Source organism: Oncorhynchus tshawytscha, linkage group LG23, assembly GCF_018296145.1.
Source record: "Oncorhynchus tshawytscha isolate Ot180627B linkage group LG23, Otsh_v2.0, whole genome shotgun sequence".
In the NCBI taxonomy this organism is placed as follows: domain Eukaryota; kingdom Metazoa; phylum Chordata; class Actinopteri; order Salmoniformes; family Salmonidae; genus Oncorhynchus; species Oncorhynchus tshawytscha.
In genome coordinates this window covers 17,274,817-17,295,408 of record NC_056451.1, presented here as the reverse complement: position 1 = coordinate 17,295,408, position 20,592 = coordinate 17,274,817, and the positions used below count along the sequence as shown (strand labels likewise).

Below are 20,592 nucleotides of genomic sequence, written 5' to 3'. Positions count from 1 at the left end.
AGCAACACAACAGATGATTCTGTTTCTCAGAAAGCGGTGCCGAATATTCATGAAGCTATGAATCCATGTTGTGGAAAATGTCTGTTAGGAATGTGACAATGCCAAATTGAATCATGTGGAGCAACTGGCTGTCTGTTTACATCACATACTGGACTTATATAACCATCATTAATGTCACTTAGTCATTCAAATGGCATTTTATTCCCTACAGTGCACTACTCCTGACCAGGGCACATAGTGTTCGGGTCAAAAGTAGTGCGCTATATAGGGAATAGGGTGACATTTGGAATGCACATCTTAATAACTGCCATTATTCATGCTTGGTTCTAAACAAACTGCCCTCACTTGAAAGTCTGCTTTCAGTCCTTGTCTTTTCTCATACAAAATGGAGTTCTAATGCTCTCCTATAACAAGAGCCTTTTTATGATATGTCATTTGCTCTCCTCTCTGCGGTTAAGGGTAGTTACTGTAAGCTGCAGTGCAGTGGGTGAGCGGGGACTGCAATTACCCAGCCCCTTCATCAGGCCTTGGCCTATGTGCTCGCAGTGTGGGAGTCAAGGCTACCAATCATACTCCAGAAAATTATTTTGCTCTCTCGGACTCATAGGTAGTCAATTTAGTGTTCAAGGCCATTACTGGGGCCGAGATGGACCCCGCCTCAGCTGCCTTGCCTTCCCAGAGTCACTGCTCATAGAATCAGGCTAGGTATAACTAACATTACCACAGCATTATTGACTCTTTATGTCATGCATACATGCTTTATGAATGGTACATATCACCACTCTCAGCAAAGTGTTACTATTCAGTGTCAGCATTCTCCTGATGTTGGGAGAAAAGAACCCTTAACAAAGGAGAATCATCCCATCAGAGACACGGTTCTATTTTTAGAAGATAAGCCTCTTGTCACAGTCAATTGTGTTCTTATATGCTTCAGGGTTTGTTTGTTTCAACTCTTCCACAATTCATGAAACTTATGCTGTTTTGGTTGAGTTAGTGGCACATTTTAGACCAAAACTCTGAAAACTTTTGATCTGATATATTATTGATTTATTATTGTTGAAAAATTATGCAGTTAGTGTGGAATACAGAAATAGGCTTCGAAAACACCCTCCACTCGACAAAGAGTTATAAAAACATGCGCTGCACATTTAAGATAACAAAAGGTTATTTCATTTTGAGTACAAACATTATCAGAACACGAATACTATGTCATAAATGTTATTGTTCACCATTTCTAAATGGTTCCAGAGAAAAAAGCATCCATCTATAGATTAGTTCTATTAAACCCAATGTACTAGACTGGACTGGAGAGCATCCTGAGTGTTGGGAGAGGACCAAAGCAAAGCTTGGTTGTGACTCAGCCACAGCCACCGCCAGCCCACCACACTCATTCCATCCGTTGCATTGATTCCTCTTTTTGCCTCTGGGACAGCGCAGTTGTCCTGATCTGTTGTGATAGATCACTGCATCGTGAGAGCCAGAGCCATCTTTCACCAGCAACTATAACCCCCCGTCCCCAGCTCATGGTCATCCATCTATCCTCCTGTGGCCGTGGGTGTCTGTACAGTGGCTGTCTCAGGCTCCACTGGGAGGCTGGGTGGCCCCAGGAATAATGACCAGGGGTGCACAGTGACCATCAGCTCAGCTCATCTCTCTCTTGTTCTCTTTCTCATTGTCTCTCGCTCTCTCGTTGTCACATTATGATATGAGGAGAGGAGGAGAGGAAGAGAGAGGAGGAGGAGAGGGGATGTGGAAGTAGAGGTGGAGAAGAGTAGAGGAGGAGGGGAAAGAGGATAGGAGAAGGAGAGGGGAAGATGAGAGGTGGAGAGGAGAGGAGGAGGGGAAAGAGGAGAGGAGAAGGAGAGGGGGAGAGGTGGAGTGGAGAGGAGAAGGAGAGGGGAAAGAGGAGAGGAGAAGGAGAGGGGAAGATGGGGAGGTGGAGTGGAGAGGAGAAGGAGAGGGGAAAGAAGAGAGGAGAAGGAGAGGATAAGGAGAGAGGAAAGAGGAGAGGAGAAGGAGAGGGGAAAGATGAGAGGTGGAGAGGAGAGTTGTCTGTTTCTGAGAAAGGTTTCATTTCAGGAGGTAAAGATGAACATCAGACATGCACCACTGCTCTCGTCACGCAGGCAATTTATTAAAACAATAAAGCCTAGCCCCACTATAACGCTGACAGCTCTACATGCTGAGACAGGGAGTGGGAAGAGACAGGGAGGGGGAAGAGACAGGGAGGGGGAAGAGACGGGGGGGGGAAGAGACAGGGAGGGGGAAGAGACAGGGAGTGGGAAGAGACAGGGAGGGGGAAGAGACGGGGAGGGGGAAGAGACAGGGAGGGGGAAGAGACAGGGAGTGGGAAGAGACAGGGAGGGGGAAGAGACAGGGAGTGGGAAGAGACAGGGAGGGGGAAGAGACAGGGAGGGGGAAGAGACAGGGAGTGGGAAGAGACAGGGAGGGGGAAGAGACAGGGAGGGGGAAGAGACAGGGAGGGGGAAGAGACAGGGAGTGGGAAGAGACAGGGAGGGGGAAGAGACAGGGAGTGGGAAGAGACAGGGAGGGGAAGAGACAGGGAGGGGGAAGAGACAGGGAGGGGAAGAGACAGGGAGGGGGAAGAGACAGGGAGTGGGAAGAGACAGGGAGGGGGAAGAGACAGGGAGTGGGAAGAGACAGGGAGTGGGAAGAGACAGGACAGGGAGTGGGAAGAGACAGGGAGGGGAAGAGACAGGGGAGGGGGAAGAGACAGGGAGTGGGAAGAGACAGGGAGGGGAAGAGACAGGGAGTGGGAAGAGACAGGGAGGGGGAAGAGACAGGGAGTGGGAAGAGACAGGGAGTGGGAAGAGACAGGGAGTGGGAAGAGACAGGGAGGGGGAAGAGACAGGGAGGTGGACATCTCAGTGAAATAAACAAAATCAATTGTACTCGTTGAACTCTGAGGCTGGAATGAATTGGTTTCTCTTCAAGTCAGACACACTCTTATATTTCATCATTATCTTAAACACTCCCAAGAATCATAATGCCAAAATGGACGACGACTGTCGTTTTAGCTGCTCTTCCTCCTCCCTCTCCTCCCCTGTTGTCTGGAGTATATGAGCAGCTGACTGATACAGTATGTGCATCACAAATGGCACCATATTCTCTATATCCCTATGCGAACTGGTCAAAAGTAGTGCATTATATAGTGAATACAGTAGAATGACATTTGGGACACAGTCAGTGGCACCCAGTCTATTTGGACACATCACCCAGCCTGTCCCGCCTATCAAATTGACAAACATGACAAAGGGTCTGTACTCAATCCATCTATCTTAAAACACCCTTTGACCCTTTCCATCAGGCACTATGATATCACTGCTTCCATCCACAACACAGGGCCTAAATTGGATAATATATCTATCTTCTCTGAAATACGCTAGATGGGTAATTTGTTGGTTAAATGATGAGTTGGGCAGGCACGTATTGGATGAGCTGAGATGTAAGATGTTATCGCCATTGAATTCATTACAATATAGTCAAACTGACAGAGACTATTGGCATGTAGGCTAAGCCCTGTATCACATTTCTTTGGGACAGTAGAACTGATTGTAAGAGTCCAAGCGAGCATGAAACACTATAGAGTATAGTCTATTCTCTGATGCAGCACCAAAGAGAATGTTCTGGGCCGACACACTAACATTTAACACGATTAATGAAAGCATTGTCCACTGACCCATGTTGTGTAAACTGCATACTGCACTGTTAGCTAAATCTTGTCCCGCAGATATATTCTTCCCCTTGGATAAACTAGTACATGGCCAACCCGGGACCCTGGACTGCATAAAATACAAAGTCTCATTAGAATAAGGAGATGGGAGTTCAAGGAAGGGGGTTGAGATGGTGGAGCGCAACAGTGGCGTGTATTCATGGGTGCCAATGGAAGCCAGGCTTTCCCCCAAAATTACAACAAATATATATGATAAAATCATTGATATCCTTCATCTCTGTGTTTTATCATTTTCCTTTAATTTGCAAGAGGCTGAATGTATCTCACCGGAGAATGCATCCAAGCGAGCGAAACTGTCTCTGTATGTGTAGGCCATCTATCCGATGCTGTCTGGTCAAAAAGAGTATGACATTGTTGCCGCCCGGACCAATTGCCACCTGGACCAAGTCACCTCTTGGGGCTAGGGGGCAGAATTTTCACTTTTGGATAAATAGCGTGCCCAATTTCAACTTCCTGCTACTCATGCCAAGAATATACGATATGCACATTATTCATAGATTTGCATAGTAAACACTCTGAAGTTTATAAAACTGTTTGAATCATGTCTGTGAGTATAACAAAACTTATGTAGCAGGCAAAACCCCGAGGACTAACTGTTCAAAATTATATATTTTTTTCCTCTCTCTGTTCCCTTGTTATTGCCAAGGGATATTTCTTAGGAACCTGTTTTCAGTTCCTACCGCTTCCACTGGATGTCACCAGTCTTTGGAATTTGGTTGAGGTTATTCCTTTGTTCAATGAAGAAGTAGGCCAACTAGGAACTGGGTACACTTTTGTGAGTTGCGTAAGATGTGAAAAGTGGCGCTGGTTTGTTTTCATTCCTGTATTGAACACAGATTGCCCCGTCTACAATTTGATCGATTATCAACGTTTAAAAATACCTAAAGTTGTATTACAAAACTAGTTGGAAATATTTTGGCAAAGTTTATAGGCAACTTTTGAAATATTTGTAGTGACGTTGTGTTTTTTGTAAGCTGTTTTTTTCTGAATCAAATGCGCTTTATAAATGGACATTTTGGATATATAGGGACGGAATTAATCGAACAAAAGGACCAATTGTGATGTTTATGGGACATATTGGAATGCCAACAAAAGAAGCTTGTCAAAGGTAATGCATGTTTTATATTTTATTTCAGCGTTTTGTGTAGCGCCTGCAGGGTTGAAATATGCTAACTCCTTTGTTTACTGCTGGTGCAGATGGTGCAGGCTCTCAGATAATAGCTTCTTATGCTTTCGCCGAAAAGTATTTTTTAAATATGACATGTTGGCTGGATTCACAACGAGTGTAATTGAGTATCTTACATGTGTGATTTAATGAAAGTTTTAATTTTATAGTATTTTATTTGAATCTGGCGCTCTGCATTTTCCCTGGCAATTGGCCAGTTGAGACATTTGCATCCCGTCTATCCCCAACTAGTTTTTAAGAACAAATTCTTATTTACAATGACGACCTACCTACCCCCCTAGCCAAACTCTCTCCTAACCCGGACGACGCTGGGCCAATTGTGCGCCGCCCTATGGGACTCCTGATCACAGCCGGGTTGTGACACAGCCTGGGAACGAACCAGGGTCTGTAATGACGCCTCTAGCACTGCAATGCAGTGCCTTAGACTGCTGCGCCACTCGGGAGGCAACATTCATTGTTGCATCACGTTGTGTTGTTGTGCTCCAGTGGTTAGCTACAGTAGCTAGTCAAAATTGGTCCTTTCCTAAATTAGCCATGGTTTTAATTAAAACACTTAATTATAACGGCGACTCTGATGCAACCATAAATTCATACATTGTGCCCCTGGCCTGAGAGGATGGAAGTTCAATATGCAGCTAGATGTAGAAGGCTAATGTTAACTAGCTAACGTTTCGTCAACATGAAAGAGAGAAGGATGGTATTGGTGTTTCTTTACAAGTAGAGTCAACAAGTTTTTCTACTTGCACGAACACACACACACACACACACACTAAACATAGGTGATTTGATGAAGTTGAAATGGTGAAGTTGAATTGAACTTCCAGTAACTCTCCGTGGTTCTAAATCAATAGTAGTTTAATAGTCCAAAAATGTCAGAAACGTTAACTTACTTGACCATGCTGTAGGTCTTATAACTGTTACATGCAATATGCTTTGTGGACTTCACCGAGCAGAGGTTGCTCTCTGGTTTTGTGACGAAACAAATGTGTTGAATTTATCTGCCATTGTGTCTTCTTATTGTCTCAGCCTTACGAATATATATCACAGTGGCAAGGCAGTTAACAGGTTACAGAGCAAACAACCCCATTATCAAAACACATAGATTGTAATAATGCTTTTTTTCTGGCTTGGCTTCCCCAGTGATTTTACCTAGGCACCGCTACTGGATCAGAATAAATCACATGCAGCTGAAAGGGGTGTTCACATTTCAAGGACTGCAAGGCTACTGCTGGACCTGGGCCTTCCCCATGCCTTGGCCTTGATTGGGCCTTGATTGGGCCGAGGTGCTGCCTGCACACTAACCTCTGACAACAAGACACTTCCGAAGAGAGCTGGTCAATAACAGGGGTCTAATCTAGTGCTAATCACCTACTTAGAGGAATCAATCGCAATACTCCTGTTATGGGTCTGTATTATGGGAAACATAGACGGACAGTTTCTCCATTGAGGAAGCATTTTAGTCTAGGACTAGACTTAATCTGTGTCTTGGATACCTGCACAGTTAAATGACATGTGTGCTGTAGCCAGCTCCTATGGCTAAATAAATGTGTAAATAACCTTAACGATTGTGTGAATGGTAACATTTGTATGCTCCTTACTGGCATCAGGCCTACAAGTGCCATTCTGAAACCAATGAATATAACACTGAATATGCAAGAAGTAAGCAAACATTTAATGGGTAACAATAAATACAACTCTTACTGAGTTGATCCTGCTGCATCAACGCAGGTGTGTAAAACACAAACACAGGACGGTGAAATATAACTGTCTCAATGTAACGGGATCCAATAAATTCATGAGCAAAACGAAAACAAATATCAACAGTTATTTGGAGAGGCAGGACTTATTTTACACACACACACACATGCACGCACACGCACGCACACAGCGGCAGGAAAAAACTGCTTACTCTTCATTTGAGCTGTATGTAATCAATCCCTGGCATGGGACAGCAGGCTGGCTGGCTGGCTGACTGGCTGGCTGACTGGCTGGCTGGCTGACTGGCTGGCTGACTGGCTGACTGGCTGGCTGACAATGTGATTACTTGGCGGTGGCATTTATAAATTGAACGCAGATTGGAGGAGAGGAGACAAGGGCTGCAGAGGGACTTCACGTCAACGTAATTACACCACTGGAACAAAGGCAGATATTTTACAGTACACTGCAGTAAATTCAGCTCCCCACTGCTGAATTGACCACAAGAGAAAATAACATGTTTTTCATTGCTGGGTAAAGTTGAAACTCTCCCATGGCCATTGTTATGAATCCCATTGCCACTGTCATTGATCTATAGTTCTGTCCAGAATGGCACTCTATTCCCTACAGTGCACTACTTTGGGCCCTATGTGCCCAGGTCAAACGTAGTGCACTATAATGAGAATAGGGTGCCATTGGGACGCAAAGATTTAACCTCGCTATGACAAGGGCTTGAATCGCCCTGAGAGTTGTTGATTCATATAAAAGACCATTGAGGATAAACTACTCTGTTGCTGTCCTTCGTTTTGTTAGTGATACTGAGTCTTAACGATAGTCCCTAGCGGAATCATGTAGCTAGATTATACAATAATTAACATGGGATAGATTTGGAAGCTATCCAAGCCCCACAGAACATCTGCATGACATTTGTTGTGGTGCTATTTAGCATAGTGTCATATCATAGGCCAATGACATTGAGATGACATGAGGAGGGGTGTTAGTGTCAGACCAGAGGTGTGTGTGCGTGCTTGCATACGTGCGCGCGTGTGTGATACACAAATCCCAACATGGAGATTGATTATCTGGCTAACCATGCTTTATAGTAGCTCCGGTTAAACATATTACTGAATCGCTATCAAGCTGTAAATAGCGGGAAATCCTCCACAACCACCCTTTAATCTGGGGTAACTTTGAAAAGAGACAAAGCAATCGGTATGCCACATTATCAAAGCCTTGTCTTGTGTTGTTCCGGAATGATGTTGGTCTATGTGCTCGATACTAACCATAATTCAGTCAAACATCTCCTCTACACAGCCTTTGCCCCAAATAGCACCATATTCCCTATATGGTGCACTACTTTTGACCAGGGCTCATAGGGCTCTATTCAAAAGCAGCACACTATGTAGGGAATAGGGTGCCATTTGGGACACAGAACAGAAAAGACTATCCTGAATGGAACAAACCTGTTTATTGTTAAGATTGATAAAACCAAGAGCTACGACGACTGATTTAATTTGCCTTGTAGGACAATGGAAGCATGGCTGGTGTAATGGATAGCTGTGACCCACCTGGTCACTAAATCTTTGCCCCCGTGAGATATGCCTCTCAATAATTCAGACGGTTAATGAATGCAGTGTGGGTGAAGGGATGTGGAGAGGGGGATAGAGAGAGGGGAGCGAGAGAGCGAGAGAGAGAGAGAGCGAGAGAGAGAGAGAGAGAGAGAGAGAGAGAGAGAGAGAGAGAGAGAGAGAGAGAGAGAGAGAGAGAGAGAGAGAGAGAGAGAGAGAGAGAGAGAGAGAGAGAGAGAGAGAGAGAGAGAGAGAGAGAGAGAGAGAGAGAGAGAGAGAGAGAGAGAGAGAGAGGGAAAGAGAGAGAGAGAGAGAGAGAGAGAGAGAGAGAGAGAGAGAGAGAGAGAGAGAGAGAGAGAGAGAGAGAGAGAGAGAGAGAGAGAGAGAGAGAGAGAGAGAGAGAGAGAGAGGGAAAGAGAGAGAGAGAAAGAGAAAGATTGAGGGAGCACTACATCCACAAAGAGAATAATATGCAATGACTAAGAAAGTTCAAAGCTCCAAACCCAGAAAACAGAGGTGACATTCAGTCTTATAACCAAGTTATCATCCATCCTAGCCCACGTCTCCCAGGGGATGAGTAAGGCATACCGTTAACCTTTGAAAAAAATGCTTCCAAGCATGGTCATAACTTTACTTGTAATTTTGTACTTTACCTCATTACTTTAAATGGGCACAATCAAACATCTGAGACTTCCTGCTGCCTGGCTGGGGCTGCGTCTGAAATGTCACCATAGTCCCTGTATAGTACACCCTGGGCTCTATATAGGGTGTCATTCCAGACACGGTCTGGAACACTACCTCTGCCTGACAGATAGACACTGGGGGGAAGACAGGCAGACAGACACTGGGGGGCAGACAGGCAGACAGACACTGGGGGCAGACAGACAAACACTGGGGGCAGAAAGACACACACTGGGGGAAGACAGACAGACACTGGGGGCAGACAGACACACACTGGGGGAAGACAGACGGACACTGGGGGCAGACAGACAGACAGACACTGGAGGGCAGACAGACAGACAGACAAACAGACACTGGGGGCAGACAGACAGACACACACTGGGGGCAGACAGACAGACACTAGGGGGCAGACAGACAGACAGACACTGGGGGGCAGACAGACAGACAAACAGACAGACAGACACTGGGGGCAGACAGACAGACAGACAGACAGACAGACAGACAGACAGACAGACAGACAGACAGACAGACAGACAGACAGACAGACAGACAGACAGACAGACACTGGGGGCAGACAGACAGACAGACAGACAGACAGACAGACAGACAGACAGACAGACAGACAGACAGACAGACAGACAGACAGACAGACAGACAGACAGACAGACAGACAGACAGACACTGGGGGCAGACAGACAGACAGACAGACAGACAGACAGACAGACAGACAGACAGACAGACAGACAGACAGACAGACAGACAGACAGACAGACAGACAGACAGACAGACAGACAGACACTGGGGGAGGGAAGGCAATTAATCACCATGGTGGGGAACATAATAACAAACAACAGACAGAATAATAAAACATTGATTTTGCACCATAACAAAGGACAATACACTTCAAGCACTCTCTGGGCTGTTCAGGCAATGTTACCTGAGGGAAACAAAACAAAAACTATTTTGGATTGTTGATTTTTTGGAAAGGAAAAACCCAATGTGATGCAGCCAGCAAAACGTTACAACGTCTTTCTGTGTCCTGCCTCCTGTGGATATTTCTTATCATCAGGCAAACACTGTGGCTGACCATACCAGAGTGTCACGTGGAGAGTCCTGCTCTGCTCTGAGAGGCTTAACGATGGAAGGTTCTTATACAGGATTACCTTCCTGCAGTCTGCCTTAAACCCTGGACTTGTCCTGGAGTGGGGGAGAGCATCCTGGACTCCGCCAGACGTAGGATCACATTGTTGGGCCACATGGATGTGCGGAGCAGAGACAGGTCCCTGTGCGAGGCTCCACTGACTCCCGACCAGGGCTGGATTTGAGACCTGAGCTCCCTGATGCTACGTGACCAGCCTCAGCCAAGCTGGCTGCTATCTCAACACACAGAAGAGGCTCTGCTGGCATGACCAGCTAGCACGGGAGAGTGGGCGGCATGGGGCCGGCTATACTGCTGTACTGCCAAAATGCATGGGGCTCTATAGGCCAGGGGCCACTCCCACACACAGCTGGCCCCTGCTACATCTAAACCATAGGGGAATCACAACCACCATGCTACAGCTAAAACCATAAGGGAATCACAACCACCCTACTACAGCTAAACCATAAGGGAATCACAACCACCATGCTACAACTAAAACCATAAGGGAATCACAACCACCATGCTACAGCTAAACCATAAGGGAATCACAACCACCATGCTACAGCTAAACCATTAGGGAATCACAACCACCATGCTACAGCTAAACCATAAGGGAATCACAACCACCATGCTACAGCTAAACCATAGGGGAATCACAACCACCATGCTACAGCTAACCCATAAGGGAATCACAACCACCATGCTACAGCTAAACCATAAGGGAATCACAACCACCATGCTACAGCTAAACCATAGGGGAATCACAACCACCATGCTACAGCTAAACCATAAGGGAATCACAACCACCATGCTACAGCTAAACCATAAGGGAATCACAACCACCATGCTACAGCTAAACCATAAGGGAATCACAACCACCATATTACAGCTAAACCATAAGGGAATCACAACCACCATGCTACAGCTAAACCATAAGGGAATCACAACCACCATGCTACAGCTAAACCATAGGGGAATCACAACCACCATGCTACAGCTAAACCATAAGGGAATCACAACCACCATGCTACAGCTAAACCATAAGGGAATCACAACCACCATGCTACAGCTAAACCATAGGGGAATCACAACCACCATGCTACAGCTAAACCATAAGGGAATCACAACCACCATGCTACAGCTAACCCATAAGGGAATCACAACCACCATGCTACAGCTAAACCATAAGGGAATCACAACCACCATGCTACAGCTAAACCATAGGGGAATCACAACCACCATGCTACAGCTAAACCATAAGGGAATCACAACCACCATGCTACAGCTAAACCATAAGGGAATCACAACCACCATGCTACAGCTAAACCATAAGGGAATCACAACCATCATGCTACAGCTAAACCATAAGGGAATCACAACCACCATGCTACAGCTAAACCATAGGGGAATCACAACCACCATGCTACAGCTAAACCATAAGGGAATCACAACCACCATGCTACAGCTAAACCATAAGGGAATCACAACCACCATGCTACAGCTAAACCATAGGGGAATCACAACCACCATGCTACAGCTAAACCATAAGGGAATCACAACCACCATGCTACAGCTAAACCATAAGGGAATCACAACCACCATGCTACAGCTAAACCATAAGGGAATCACAACCACCATGCTACAGTAAGTCTACAGTAAGTGAACATCAACACATGTCTGGTCAGAGAAAACATCAGGTCATCACATAATGTAGAGCTATGAATCAGAGTTTTGACCTTTCCTCCCTCATGGGCCATACTGGCCCTACTGATGGTCCTACTGATGGTCTACTGATGGCCCTACTGATGGTCTACTGATGGCCCTACTGATGGCCTTTCTGATGGACCTACTGATGGCCTTTTTGATGGCCCTACTGATGGCCTTTTTGATGGCCCTACTGATGGTCCTACTGATGGTCCTACTGATGGTCCTACTGATGGCCTTACTGATGGCCCGACTGATGGTCCTACTGACGGTCCTACTGATGACCCTACTGACGGTCCTACTGACGACCCTACTGACGGTCCTACTGACGGCCCTACTGATGGTCCTACTGATGGCCCTACTAATGGTTCTACTGATTGCCCTACTGATGGTCCTACTGATGGCCCGACTGATGGTCCTACTGATTGCCCTACTGATGGTCCTACTGATCGTCCTACTGATGGTCCTACTGGGCTAGGCATCTTGCCTGTGTTCCAAATGGCACTGTGTTCCTTATTTAGCACACAACGACAGAGCAGTGGAAGGATGGAAGGACATTAGTGTTATCATTGTGACATTTCTGGTCCACAACCTGGATAAGTGTGCGTCTTCACCTTGACATCATAATGGTAAGGCCAAAACAGGCCTGCAAAATGAATGACTTACAATCAAAGATACCAATAAAAAATATACAGTATATACTTTCCAAACAGTGAATTGTCCCAATTCAAAGTAACTGTCCCAATGCATACAGTGTCAGTGGGTGATGACAAGCAGTTGTGTACATACTGTAATTGCCGCCCCTGGCAACTGCTACTATGGGTAAACACAAGCAACAAACCCCCTTAGACAGTTAGAAGAAATACGAGGAGAAAGGAACACTCATGTTCTGCCTAAAGCAGTGACTAGGCCTATAACTGTCACCAACCATAACGGTGAGCAGCATCTCTAGCTAGTCAAGTAGAATTTATAAACGGGCATTTAAAGATAGCAGAAATCCTGACATTGTTCCAGTTAACAGTAGCAGCCAAATCGCAACCTGACACACACACACACACGCCTGATGCACACACTCACACAAAGAATTGTCAGACCCTTTAGAGAGGGCCTTGTGACTCTGTCTCCCCAGAATGACTGGCCACCAGGTCAGCCCTAATAATAGTCAGCCTGCTCACTCGTTCAGACCATAATATTTGTGTTAGCATGCACCGCCGTCCTCTCTCTCTGTGTAGTCTATGTGTCCACAGAGATAAGTCAAACAGCAGTGCTGTACTGTGATAATACATCTCACCTCACACTGTGGCCAAGGTTGGAGCAATGCACAAATCTGTTGCCTCTACTGTCCTTGAGACAGATTCCCAAAACAAACCCCATGGGTCAGAGACACGGCTAATACATTAGGGAATAACGAGTCAGACTGACGGAGAGAGAGAGAGAGAGAGAGAGAGAGAGAGAGAGAGAGAGAGAGAGAGAGAGAGAGAGAGAGAGAGAGAGAGAGAGAGGAGCACCACAAAAGTACAAGGTGAATAACCCTCTCAGAAGCCATTAGCTCCAGCTTCCCACTGACAGACTCTCAAGGCTGTGCACCCTTCCAGGCACTTCCAGGTGGTTACAACTCCTACTCAGCCAGATCCTTCAGTGCCAGCACTCCAAATGGCACCCTATTCCCTATATAGTGCACTACTTTTGACCAGGACCCATAAAAGTTGTTTAGTATGTAAGGAATGGGGTGTCATTTGGGGCGTAATCAGTGCCACTGTCGCCTCACTCATCTCAGACTATCAGTGGAAATTCAAGTGTTGAACCTGGTTGGAGGCTCATTGATTGTGTGGCTATTAAAACGTCTTGATGGTGTCATGACAGCTCTGTCAGGAGCTAGGTTCTGTCACAGACAGACAGCACAAAAAGCTGTCATGTCCCCCTAGGCTACATTATTATTTATTCTCCTATTAGAATAAATTAGGATGATAGGATCCAAATGGGCTGGCTGGATATGTTGCTTTAGCCTGAAGGGTGGATTATAAAGCACATCAAGATAGGGGTTTAGAATGAGGGACCGTCACTATTCAATGTCTAGTTACTTACCCATTATATAGGCCTAATGTCGCAACCTAGAACCAAATCTTGTTAGCGCCAGCTAGCTAGCTAACTGTCTTTATATTTAATGGCATGTAGATGTATGTTTACATCTGTCACCAGAGATGATATATTATAAAACAAGCCAATAAAGGACCCACACACTATTGACACTCTTTTAACATCCATACCCTCACTACTCCAGTAGCAGAGCACTTACACTGTAGCAGGGATTTCAACTGTATTCATTTACATTGATAATTAACCACATAAGCTCAAGGACAGGACACAATAAATGCACAAAGAGCTCTTAGCATTGTTTTACATTAAGCATGATTTAACCCTGCTGTTAAGCAGAGTTGGGATTAGTTTTGAAAAGAAAACACGAAGTAACATGTTATTTAACAATATTACTTTGTGTGGAAAGAAACGTGTTAAATTTAAGCAATAAGGCCAGAGGAAGTGTGGCATATTGCCAATATACCATGTCGAATGGCTGTTCTTATGCATGACGCAAAAGAGAGTTCCTGGACACAGCCCTTAGCCATGGTATATTGGCCATATATCACAACCCCCCGAGGCACCTTATTGCTATTATAAACTGGTTACCAATGTAATTAAACCAGTAAAAATAAATATTTAGTCATACATGTGGTATACGGTCTGATATACCATGGCTGTCAGCCAATCAGCATTCAGGGCTCGAACCACCCAGTTTATAATACTAGTTATATTACATTGTGTTACTTTCATGAAACAAATCTCACAATCTCACAGTTTGTTTGACTGTCGGAGGGAGCAAGGAGAGCCGCGCATGCTCTTCCAAGGATAGGCTACTTACTAACACAGGTTTGATCACTAGTTTCATCTGTGGCGTTGCTTTCCTGTACTAGTCTACAAGTGCTGAGCTATATATGGGCTGCTAAATTATCCATCTAAAGTATGCTGTAAGCCAAACATCTGTACAAATTTCTTATATTTTCATTCATTTCAAGCCGGCAGTTCTGGTTATAGAGCGCATGAACATGAACCCATAGAGATGTATAGAGGGCACACTTGCCACTAGACAGGAAAGCCCTCTATGGGCTTTGCTATCAAAGAAGCGATCAATGGCAAAGATCAGAGGTGTACATTTCTATGGACAGCAGCTGTCATGACATTTGTCCAAACAGACTCTCCACTTCACTCGAAAACTAAATGAGGAAACAAGTCAAGATTGGATCATGGAAACACCCGTCCCGGTAGAGATATGATTCTGAAAGTAACGCAGGTGTTGTTTGACAAAGTAACTGTAATAATATTACCCAATTTGAACAAGTAACATGTTACTTTACTCCGTTACTCATTAAAAGTAATCCGATTATGTAACGTGTTAATTTTGAAACTCGTAACCCCCGACACGGCTGCTAAGGCATCAGGTTGTAGAGTCAGGAGCTCAAGAGACCATTGGGAAAACGCCTTGTTGACACAACTTATTATACAGTATATTACAAATGAAATAGGTAAAGGCTAAATGAAGGAAAACTGCTGTAGACATACGGTGTTCTGGGGAACATTAATGTCACGCCCTGGCCATAGAGAGGCTGTTATTCTCTATTTTGGGTAGGCCAGGGTGTGACTAGGGTGGGCATTCTAGTTTCTTTATTTCTATCTTTCTGTTTCTATGTTTTGGCCGGGTATGGTTCTCAATCAGGGACAGCTGTCTATCGTTGTCTCTGATTAGGAATCATACTTAGGCGGCCTTTTTTCCTTTGTATTTTGTGGGTAGTTGTCTTTGTTAGTGGCACTATAGCCCTAGTAAGCTTCACGGTCGTTTCTTTGTTTATTGTTTTGTTGGCGACATTTACATAAATAAAGGAAAACGTACGCTCACCACACTGCACCTTGGTCCGGTCATTTCCACCACGACTATCGTGACAGAACTACCCACCACCAAAGGACCAAGCAGCATGGCCAGGAGAGGCAGCCCTAATAATTTTTTTTGGGGGGAGCACACGGGACGGTCGGCGGACCTGTACACAATTCTTTTAGAATAACTTGGCCAGTTACAGAGATGACACAAACACGGTATATGGTTATTTCACAGCTACAGAATTGGGTAAATGATTATTGAAGACTAGAGAGTGTTGTTACATCACCCCCATAGGCCTGCTGAGACTGTCTGGTCATGAATGGAGCTCTTCTTACATCAGATCAATATATAATAGCAAACTGAATTGATTCAATTCACCATTCATCAGCTGACTGACTGACCGACTGACTTACATTGCACTCCTACCTTTCCATTGGTGTCAGTATGATTCAACAGCCAATCATCTCTCTATTAACAGCGGGTAAAGATGTATAAGGTGTGTGTGTGTGTACAAGGTTAAACCAAATGATTAATTAAAAGTCTGACACATGCAGAACTCCTTGGCAGTACAATGTCCATCCTTGAAGCTAGCTAACAAAAGTAGTGACGTCAATGGGCAATCACATTCCAGAGGCAGAATGATTCAGAGATAGTGTGTGCATTACATTATGAACTCCCCAAATTAATTTTACCAACTCAGAAATTTTGCTTCCTCAAGTGTCATTACTACACCTCTGATAATAGCTAAATATATTCCTACATAAATATAAAGTAGCCTATAGCTGCCACAAGCACCAACCAGCACTCTCCAAAAATGATTTATTGTGACTCAAGGCAACGAGGCCATCTTGAGGTTCAATCAGTCAGTCGCCTTACAAAGCATCCACACGCACGCACGCACGCACGCACGCACGCACGCACGCACGCACGCACGCACGCACGCACGCACGCACGCACACACACACACACACACACACACACACACACACACACACACACACACACACACACACACACACACACACACACACACACACACACACACACACACACAGACACACAGACACACAGACACAGACAGACAAACCCTCCAACATCCCTTCCTCTTCCTGCCACAGACTCATGTCCCGGAGGAAAGCCAAATGGAGGAACATGGAACATGGACCACATAGATGGGCCGATCAGAATTCTAGCACATTTCATTTACCAATGGTGTAGCCGCGTTTCAGCTCGCTGCACCGTGGACTGCAGATTCTCTGGGAATTGGTTGCATTGTGTTGCTGCACCCCCAACGTGGTTGTCTTGGTAACAGGTGGTTCAGTCTTGTGAGGTGAGGCTGGCACCAGGGTAGGGGAGAATCCTTGAGTAGCAATATCCACTGACTGGGATTTCTTCTTCAGTCTGTTCAAAACAACAACAGGAAATATGGAGTCAGTCATAACACATAACACCACATATTTAGTAATAACATGGTCATGAAACAGGAAGTGGGAAAAATGACCTTGTAAATTCAAATGTGTCAAAAGATACAGTACATAGACATTGCTGCCAATAACAAAACAGCTCATCACATGATGTTATGTCAGCAGTCGGCACAGCGGCTATTGATAATGATGTAGAGTGAATGCAACATTTTCACGGTGTGGCATATTCCATACTCTGGCTATGATTCATTGGAGGAGAGATCAATAACTTAATAAGGTCCTCATTAACAATTCAATTTAACAAACCATTTCAACAATATTTTATTGTTTTATAATAAAACACAACAATATTATAACAGGAATATGAATTGGACACTATTTTGAACGAGATATGCTGTCATTGATCAAACATCAAATAGATAATACGTGTAATGATATGTGTTAACTGGAGTTTGCACTTTTGGGACTAATCTGTTGGCTCCCTTGTAGGCCTGGGCAAACGAAATCAAGCACAGCTCAAATATTTGAAAGTATTTGACATGATGTATTTGACCCAGACGTGGTAACTTTCTACACACAATGTCAGAAAGCAATTTCACAATACAAACACTGTTGATGCTGTAAAGTGAAGTGGGTCACTTGCTTACACAAGATGACCTACACATGATTAAACCTTATCCTATGAGACACTGACCTAAATGAAAGGAACCTACGCCAAAGTGTGAAAGCCAATTAAACGTCTCACCATAGGATTTAGACAACAGGCTAGTTTATTTATAAACAAGTTCAGTACAAAGTTCACTAAGCTAATCCAGGTATCAAACATGCAGGAGAAACACTATAGAAGTATGCAGCACCTGCGAGTTAACAAAAACACCACAATGGTTATGAAGATGTTGTATACCTGCCAGTCACAGATTTCCCTGCCTACTACGTTGCTATATCATCAACTTTATAAAGCATGGAAAATCAAAAACATGAGGTAAGCACATATTATTTAGAGAAGATAGTGTAAATGGATGAACAAGTACTCCAAAAGTACTATCTGTGGTATGTAAAGTACTATCTATGGTATGTAAACTAAAGTCCGTCAGTCTTTCCTGTAGACAAGGCCTGTCTGAGTAGCCTGAAGCAGCGATACAAGGTTCTTCTCAGCCCTCCTTTCTTCCCTCAGAGGGAATCGTTCCGGCTCCAGCCATTTCATTTCATTCCACTAGCTCCTCTCCCAGGACAGACAACAGCAAACATGACATACTGTAGCCTCTACAAGGTAATGAAATACACCATCTATATGGAAACACTGTCAATCACTTTTGTGTACAGTACATCCAAGGAGAGACACCAACAGACAGAGAAGTTTAACTGGCAGCAGCAGTTATGAGTCCCATAAACAACAACCCTAGTAGTAGGCCCTATCTTAAAGAAAACATTGAAAAAAATGTCAACATTTCCATAGGCGATCATACTGACGTAGCTTCGAGGGCAGTATGTTGCTCTGAGGACTCTTATAGATATTCTACTAAAACCTATGCTTTTTTTTAGGAGTAACATAAATAAAGGGTTTGTTTTGTGATGATTGTCTCTGAGGTAAAGTTTTCAGCATGTGAACATGCTATAATGAAAGAGGAGAGAGGTAGAGTTACACCGTGGTGGCGATCAAGGTTCTGGAGGAGATCAGACAGGAAGAGAAAACCTGTAGGTGTGTGTGATGTCTATCCCAGAATCCCTTGGGAGAAAACAATAATTATCGCCTCATCAGTGAGGGTCCTCCTTCCATATATGATTCACTGGCTGGGTTGTGTGTGTGTGTGTGTGTGTGTGTGTGTGCACGTGCGTGCGTGCGTGCGTGTGTGTGTGTGTGTGTGCGCACATGTAAACAGACTGCAGCTGTTTTGTGCCATCCGCTGAAATATCAGGACAGTGTAGTCTGTGGCACCGACCAGCAAAACAATAACACGGTCCACAGGGATCACAACAATGCCTGGCTGGTATCGCCTTGCTTAGTGTTCAACACATCTAATCATCATATATGGTAAGATACGTTTACCACAATAACAGGAGTACGGTATGTTAAGGAAGTCCAAGCCAAAACCTCCCATACAATATCAGAAATAACAGGAATAATATTATCAAATTGGTTTGTATTGATAACTACCACTTCTTAGAAAACAAAGATGGATCTTATTAAACAATATAATTACAATATTTTTTTTTCTTCAGAGGTAATTAGTGTAAGCTCCAAAGTCTGTGTCCCTGACAACTGGGCTGCATCTCAATAGCCTTCAACTGGTGTACAGCAACTATCCACCATCCTCCTCAATCTACACACACCGTCTGATCTGATTGGCTACAGCTTGCATCGGCACGGTTATTCACAGCTTTCAGCGGGCCAATGGGCTGGGGCCAGAGACGGTTTGGTCACCAGTGGCCCTATGGCGTTCAAGCCTATCACATGGGGAGGTGAGACGGCAAAGCATGTCAACAAAGCCACCAGCTCTCACCAACAGATCTATCTATCTATGAGCAGCAAAACATTTAATGAGGGGGAAGAGGTTGGGGAAAGAGGGAAGGAGAAAATGGAGGGAGGAAAGCAAATGAAAAGCGGGCATTTTGTTTTCCTTCCCTGCTGTTCTGTTGCTTGGTCGAGGAGAGCAGTGCCTAACAGGCATCACTCAGATTATACATATCTACAGGGACTGGGAGTCACATGGTTTGGCAAGGCAGAAACAACACAGGAAATGTGGGCCAAGTCAAACATGCTTATCACTACACCCAGTAAGAGGGATTAGAGCTAGAGGAAAGGGGGCAGCTTGGCTCCACTCCACTCGCTTATGAAAACAACAAAAACACTGCCTTTAGTTTATGTAACTGTATATGAGGCTTGTCATGTAGATATGCTGCAGCACTGGCTTGGCTGGGTTTGACATCCATAACAGCAAAATGGCCGATATGACAGTTATGAGTCCCATTACACTGTGTTATGCAACAGCATTGTGAATGACGGAAGAAAACAAAACCCATCACAAAGAAACCTAATTTAGTGAAGGCAAGCCTTACTCAACGCTCACTGTCTGAATGATTTTCAAATTGCTCATGCCTTTATTTTGTTGTGTGAAAAGGAAATGGATAGAAATACACAACTGAAATGTATTTTTCTGTCAATTACACTGTTATGTCATTATATGTACCGTATGTATCCCTGTTCTCCCACGCTCAATAGGCAGCCTATTAATTACCTCTATCTTAGCTATTATTGAACAATTAGACACTCATTATAAACTCAAACACACTATAATAGTGCAGCCTATGGCATATCTCCATATGAATGCAATAGTTTATCTTCAAAGTTGAATTAATGGTAATGATAGAGCCATAACCCTCTGTGGCCATTTATAGTGACGAAGGCCTATCCTATCCTACCGTAGCCCTTTCCTGCAGTCAAATGACCTAGTGGCCTAATGGGTGGAATGTTCATATTTTTCCTAAGGCACTGCATCGCAGTAAGGTGGTC

General features: G+C 44.5%; 1 protein-coding gene across 6 annotated transcripts in view; it reads right to left on the bottom strand.

Moving 5' to 3' along the window:
* Positions 1-20,592, bottom strand: part of LOC112222798 (oxidation resistance protein 1) — a 199,010-nt gene that overhangs the window by 74,902 nt on the left and 103,516 nt on the right. For all 6 annotated transcript variants that reach the window (XM_042304791.1, XM_042304789.1, XM_042304792.1 and 3 more), the window contains one exon: positions 16,865-17,058. In XM_042304791.1, coding sequence (XP_042160725.1) covers positions 16,865-17,058 — 194 coding nt within the window. The remainder of the gene's footprint in view (positions 1-16,864; positions 17,059-20,592) is intronic.